General features: G+C 42.4%; 1 protein-coding gene across 1 annotated transcript; it reads right to left on the bottom strand.

Moving 5' to 3' along the window:
• Positions 1 to 7,008: 7,008 nt before the first annotated feature.
• Positions 7,009 to 7,248, bottom strand: LOC135317979 (keratin-associated protein 20-1-like). Its single transcript, XM_064474718.1, has one exon. It carries the CDS (start codon positions 7,246 to 7,248, stop codon positions 7,009 to 7,011), a length of 240 nt encoding a protein of 79 aa, XP_064330788.1.
• Positions 7,249 to 7,562: the final 314 nt, after the last annotated feature.

Raw genomic sequence — 7,562 nt, 5'->3', positions numbered from 1 at the left:
GGAAGCTTCGGATGAACTGCAGATCGTTGTTCCCGTTGCTGAAGGGGTGCAAAGGGGTTTAAATGCAGGAGACTATCGAGAGAGAACCCATAGTTGAGAAGCACAGGAAGAAGCAGACAGAAAGAACAAGAAAAATACAGATGCCAAGAAATTTTAGAGAGCAGCCGAGCTCCCTGTTCTCAGTAACTTCAGCTGCTGTCACAGGGGCTCAGCACCTCTGAGATTAGCCATTCATCTTCGCTCGCCGGGTCAGGGTTGATCCTTGTTGCAAGGATATCGCCGCTGGGTTTAGCAACAAGAGTAGCAGCACCCATAGCCGTAATTGCAGCAGGAAGGGTAGTAGTATCGGGTCGTGCATGTGCTCCTGTAGCTACAGCAGTCTCCGCAGTTGTAGTTGCACAGGTACCGGTAGTTGCAGGGGTTGCAGCAGTTGTAGGTCCGGTAGCAGCACACAGTCCTGTAGCAGGGGGAGCAGCACACGCTGTAGCATGGGTAGCTGTAGCAGCAAGACATTTTGGTGTGGTGGAGGGAGGCAGGCAAACCTGAAACAAAGCAGCAGGTAAAAGGCAGGTACAGCTTGCAGGCAGCAGCAGCAGAGGTGGCTTGGTGGAACGACTAGGGTGGATTCGGAAAGAAATACTGAGCAAATCCCTTTGGATGTGATTTTGGCTTTAATTTTATCCAGCCCCTTTCTGTGCTCCCATGTTGTTAGATTCAACTGTGAGACACGGTTTCTATCTTTTAGCTTCTCCTCTTAAAAGTGAACGTAATTCCCTGTATTTCTGGACTTTGGATGCAGGAGGCTCAGCTTGCAGATATACATCCAAACGTATGTGTCGGTGAGTGTTGGGCATCCAAGCTCCCAGCGCAGATGGCTGAGGTCAATCCTGACAGCTAGTCTGCAGCTCACGACATGCACGTGTAGGAGTCCTAAAGCCTGACCTGAATCCCACACAGCATTTTCAAAAGTTCTCAGAAGGATTCATACACACCATGACAAGTACATTAAAGTCAGCCTTGTCTGGTTTTAAACTTGTGTGCAAACTATTCCTTCTCCTGCATAACACTGGTTCACGCACTTTGTTAGTGCCAGTTCTAGCAAGGATCCTGAAAATACTCAGCTGCCCAGTGAAGAGCTGAAGTTTAAATCCTCTATTGCTGCAGACCAGAGCTGCTACAGTGACTTTAGAGAGACTGAAGCAATTCATGTGACCTGTCCAGGTTAATTTCTGCAACATCTTTCCATCAGAAATCCATTTCCACTTTGAGTAACACACAATCCTGCCCATGAACCGAAATCTTGGTGTTAAGTATCGCCGAGTAAAAGAAGAAAATTTCTGTTCCATTTAAAAAGCCAAACAAGTAGAGCCGTTGCTTTTTCTTATGTGAATACAAAACTTCTTACTAGACTTCACCTCTTACCTATGGTGCCTGAAGGTTCATTCATCAACATCCCCACTTTTTTTACTATACAGATTAAAAGCATACAGGATAAAATACCTCTACCCTGTAGATGCAGAGAATGTTAGTAAAGGCTTATTCCCAAGTTAAAGGAATCTCTATGAGAACGGGATCGGGACTTACCAAGTTCACCGAGGAGAGTAAGCCAAGAGGAGCGGTGTGAGGAGAGTGGGGTTCTGAGCCCTTTTATACTGCTTCCTAGACCTGTGGAAGTCAGTGCAATTCTACGCGTGCTTCCATTGCCTGTTAGTCACAAAATGAATTTCGGAAGTACATCACCAGTCCAGCTGCTGTAATTGTTTTCCTCCATATTTAAGACAATTTTCAAATTATTCGGTAGCACATTGTGATTACACCCTGTGAGATTCTTTCATCTTAGAACTTTCCAGGACAAATGGGTTTCTGGCATTTCACCCAAAGGACGACTGGGAATGAGACTGGAGGATACACAGGACAGTTCCAGCTGCACTCCCTGCCTAGCTGGGGAGGCCATAGGCTGTTTCTTTAGGTTATGCCCCCACGAGGGAGGTAGATTCTGCACATTGTGGCGATGATGTAAAATACCTGAGGAGGAAAGAGGCATTATACCATGTCCTTAGGGCTTTTATCAACCATTTTGATTCATTTCCGTCACAACTAGTGACCGGCATTCCACTGATTCCTTTACATTCTTCTATTGTCTATAATTTGGCATACGCGCTATGAGAAGCTCAGGCCAACGCGCAGAATCAATTGGATGAGCATCTGAGCAACGTGTCTATGACTTATGGTCTGTTTTTTTCCATTTTCTCTTTCTTTTCTGGATGAAATTATTAGAAAACCTTGCTTCAATCTATGTCTCGTGATACCACACACATATAGGATATGTTTATGTGAAGAAAAAAAATATATATGGGATACATATATGCACATGTAACACTGGGGCAAGTATCGCTGCAGGACCTGGTAGTGCAGAACAAATCTGGGTTTCCTGTTGGCCTGCCACAGGGACTACAGTAGAGAAAAGGGGGAGAGCAGTCTTTTAGGAATGCTGTGGAAGCCGGGAGGGTGGAGAGCGTGTGCTCCTGACTGGTGGAAAGCATTTGCTGGGGCGGGAAGCGGGAGACTCTGCTAGCAATGAGGCGTCCTGCCAAGTCCCTTGCTTTGCGAGGGGCTTTAGTAGGATAAAAAGGCTGGTGAAGTGGTAGAAGTTGCCCAGCACAGAAGGGGTTTTTCTAAGCTGGGAAAGGAGAAATCACTTCTCTGGTTTTTCTTGGCGGTGTTATCCAGTGAGATGCAGCTGTATCTCTACCCGTCTACACCCCGTGAGGATGATGACTGTAATGCCTTAGTTTTAATAAAGAGAAACGTTGCTTAGCCCAGGGGTTTCCTTCCCCATTCTGTTGTTTATTATACAACATCGAGGCACCTTTCAGTAACAAACCATTAATATTTAAATAATACAAACATTGCTAAAGTAAGTCTTTAATGACTGTTTTGGAAGAGCATTGATACCATAAATTCTGATGAGGTTCAGCACTTCTAGAATGTCTGTTATTATCCTCATTTAATATGCAAATGAGGAATGGCTCACTGCAGTGAAGGTCATACAAGGAGGTATTTGTTGATGGGAAAAAAAAAAGAAAGCTCTTGACTTTGCGTGTTGTGTTCTGCTTCCTTTGGGAAGCCAGTGTTAGATGAGGCTGAAAACCTGCATCAAGAAGATTTGCTCTGAACTAATATTTATCATTTTAATTTCTAACTATTCTGCTAACATCGGTTTTATAGAACTTCATTTACATTTGCTTTGGTGGTATCCTGAAATAATTTTTTTCATGGTATGAGCAGGCGCAATGGCGAGGTATGGACTAGGTGATTAATTTTTCCTCCCTCCTTTTTGTATATGTATGTAATAGTTACCCAAATGAATGCTGAACTTTTACAAATATCCTGGTTCAGGAACCAGACTGAAAGGGAACATTAAAGGTATAAAACAAAAGCATTTTAGAAGAGGTGGAGAAAATATGTGTTGTTTCTCAAATACAACACTCAGTTTTACAGGCACAAGTAGGAGGCAAAGAAAAGCGGTAATAAATATTTTTGCCTCCTCTGCTACACTAGCAGTAGGAGTTTTTATTCTGTGAGGAAGAGAGGGTGCACTAGTTGGGTTTTTTAAAGGTATTTTAGGTATATATAAGTGTACAGAACTCTTTTTTCCCTCTAGGAAATGCTGACATATTCTGGCTACGTAGAAGATTAATATTGCAAAATTACCCCAGATATATGAATTTTGATTCTCAGTCATCTCTAGTTTGAGTATTTATCATTTTCTCATCCATTCTTGTATCTCGTTTTAATAATTAAAACTGAGGATGACCCACACATTTTTAAGGCAAAAGCTGGTAACCTTTGCATTGTCATGTGGAGACGAGAACAGACTCATGATCCTTGACGTTGAAGAAAGCAATTATATTAATTGAAGTTGTGACATGTGCAAAAAAATTTAGTTTTGTTGCTGTTTGTGCAGGTCAGAAGATTGAAATTTCTGAGTGACCAAACAACTTGTTGTGTGACGGCTGAGACTGGGTCCCTCACAAACCGCTGAGGAGCACTGAAATGACCATTAGTTGTCCTGGAAAGTTAAACATGAGCACGGGATTTTTCAAAGTTACCTAACTGCTCAAAATTAATAGAATATTTTAATGTCCCAAATATTGAAAATCAGAAATTGAGCTTGGGAAGTGTGAATTCACTAATGCCTGCACTGCGGTACTTACACACAAAAATAATATGGGTAAGTACCCTGAACAGACTTCAAGACACACAGCAGTGTTCAGTCAGTAACTGGAAATATAATTTATAAAAAACCTTGTTAGTTATAGAAAGATGGAGTCAAATTCGCAGAGGAAAATATATTAAGACATTTAGCTAAGAGCCCTGACTCATGAGAACACTGCAGGTTTAAGTGTGTTAATCCCTATAACATTTCAGGTGCTTTTTATCATCTTCATTTGTCAGATTATTTTTTTCTATGTTATTCCTTCATTTGATGGTTTTTCCCAGCTATACTGTGGTTGAGTTTATATCAGAGCTCACAAAAATATTTTAAAAGTGTGTATGATAAAGAACTTCTGAAAAAGTTAATGAAAAATGTTGCTGTTTTCTCTCCAGATGGATGTTTCTATTTTCTCTTTAACTTTTATTTTACCAAGTGCACAGTATTTCATCTCCTGTCATGTCAGTAATAAGTCTGTATAGAAATAATATACCTAATTCTAAATACATACAGAGAGGGTGTGTTTGTATGTGTACATAAAACCCCCATAATTCCTTGAGATGTGATCCACTTTTGCTATTTTTTCTGACAACATGCCATGACTGACAATTTTTATTGAAAAATTTCTACTAATTCCATTTTTTTTAAATAATGAAGGGTATTTCATATATTGCATTCATAAATCCAACTATTCTTGTTGGTTTTCTGCATTATATGCAAAATTTAAATCTGAACATTTTGAACAAGTGAAAAAATAGACTGTCCTAATTGAAAGACAAACTATTTCCAATTCCTTTGTGTTACTCTGAAATAGGAACATCTGTGATGTACAGCATCGACCGATAACTTCTCTTAAACTTTAAAAACAAATTTATGCATAAACCAGAGCTACTTTTAAATAAACAAATGAATACCTTCTGATGCTGAATTTGCGCTTCATGACCAGTTGAGGGAAACATTGATTTGCATTTTTTGACTGTTACATCAGATGAGAACGTTTTCCGTAAGAGGAAGGGAACGTAACAATTCAGCACAATGAACATGAAAAGCCTTTGTTAGAAGGTAATTTGTCCGAAATAATTTTCCAGAAGTACCGCATGTGTTACTGTAGACCAGAATGGTGAATTTTCAAATTCACCAGGGTTTGACAGATGCCTTTGGCAGCCTGCCCAGGGACTCGTGGCCTTGTTTTCTTCAGATTTCTCTTTTGGAGTCTCCTCTGCCAATCTCTTGAATAACCTGTTGAATAAGTGTCTAGGTTCTGCTTCATTTTCTATGCTCTGCTTTTACGTGGATGCAAATTCACATGAACCTCACTTCTGCCGGGAATTGGTCGCACCTGGCATTTATGGGATGAGGCAAGAAACCCTACAGCGATCCCTTCCCTGATGGTCTACCCACCAGGGAGATGTCAGAGCCAAAGTCCATAATTCTGCTTCCTACATGCAGCTAGGCGTTTGCTAGAAAGCTGAAGCTCCCGAAGACTGGGAGGGGAAATATTTCCTGTTGGAAATCACTTCCAAAACTCAACCTTCTTGCGGCTCCAGATGGCTCCAGCCTGGGAACCATCCTGGTAGGTTCATCCCTTTGTCATCAGGCTGACAGTCACTTTTACTTTAAGCAACTCTTGTCCCTCCCTGTCACATGCTCTCCTGTTAATTATGGGGAAGAAGAGGCTTCCCCTTGAAGACTCACCTTATCTGGAATCTGCATGCTTTGTCCTTTGTAAAACAGCTTTTCCTGATGGTAAGGGCTGGCAGGCACCTGCGGGATGCGTGCCTGAAAGCCAGCCTGGCCAGGGTGGCGATGGGAAGGGCTAAGCTCATGGTTCACACACAAGACGTCACCTGCACAAAGTAACCTCTGGTGGAGAAATGCAATATTTAAACTTTGATACGCATTGGGAAGAGGTGAATGTGAGCCCCTGTGTGTTCTCGTATCAGGCATCTATTTCAGAGCTGCAGAAACCTTAGGGAGTCTGGCATTTTGTGTCACAGAGTATTTTGGATCCTCAAATGTAGCATGACTTGGGCTGGAACGTAGCCAGCAAGCACTGGTTTAATTTTGTTAAATCTTCAAATTTCTAAGCTAGTATTTTGGAAATAATCAGTGTTTTGGCATGTTTGGTGGCAGAAGGGCAGAGTTAAGACACGGCGGATGTGAGTTTTCAGGACTGTCTTGGAGGAGACAGAAACTGAAGTGTTCAGTGCGTCCTCAGTCGCCTCAGACTCTACAGGATGCTTAAAATGGCAGGTCTGAAAAGCTAGTGCTTCCTTTTCACCATGTGTCAGGTAAATAATTAGTAAAGTCAAATATAAAAGAAAAAAACAGTAAAAATATCACAGAAAGCAGTACTGAGATGCAAGATCTTTTAATGAGAGTAAGACGCACTGTATACATCAGTTACAGCTTGTAGTACAGAGCAGGAGTATCCAGAGGTTCATACACAAAGAGTTACTACATTTCACAGCAGATGCTTTTGGGACTATGGTGGTTGGTGAAGAGCAGAGCCGCCAGTGCAGCGTACAGCGAGACAAGGCGCCTGCTCTGGTCTGCATCTCCTGTTGCATCAGAGCACACAGTATATCCAACAAAAAAGGCTAAGAAGGAAGAGCTGACACTAAAAGGAGGTCATTCAAAATAGCTGCAGACATTGAAGAGAGATGCTAAGCACTCAGGACTGTTCCTGACTGCAGTTGGTGTCCAGGAGCTTAGCAAAGGTAAAATTCATACAGGAGCCATAAATCACTATTTTGCCTTTCGTTTCCTATCTGGTCATTATATGGCTGGGTTTAGCAGGGGTAGCAGGGGTAGCAGCTCCCATAGCTGTATCTACGGACGTAGCGAGAAGAGTAGGGGTAGCAGTAGCGGTAGCTGTAGGAGGGGTAGCAGTCCCGATAACCGCACAGACCCCCGTAGCCACGGTAGCCGCAAGGACTTCCACAGTCGTAGGTCCGGTAGCTGTACACGCTCCCGTAGCTGCAGGGAGAGTAGCAGGAGTCCTCACACTGGTTCTGGTAGTAGTAAGTCATCTTGGTGCGATGGAGGGAGGCAAGCCTGAAACACAGCAGAAGAGAAGAAGATAAGGTCTGCCCCAGAGACCAAGTGGCAGCTTGCTGCTTCTAGCAAACCCTGTGTAAGCGTGGGAAAGAGGGAGAGGAGATAAGGGCAAACAGAGCAAGCAGTTGAACATCTCCATTCAAAGCTATACCGTGGCTCCTTCTTGCCCAGCTCACTCCTTTCTAGTTTTCCCCCTCTTTTTCTCCATTAAATATTTTATGCTGCTTTTCTTGTTGCCATTGCTTAGAATTTGCAGCCTGGGTTCAGCTAGTATTTTGCAGAGGAT

Source organism: Phalacrocorax carbo, chromosome 28 (genome assembly GCF_963921805.1).
Source record: "Phalacrocorax carbo chromosome 28, bPhaCar2.1, whole genome shotgun sequence".
Taxonomy (NCBI): Eukaryota; Metazoa; Chordata; class Aves; order Suliformes; family Phalacrocoracidae; genus Phalacrocorax; species Phalacrocorax carbo.
The sequence above is the reverse complement of the archived record's forward strand: the minus strand, read 5'-3'. Positions and strand labels throughout refer to the sequence as shown.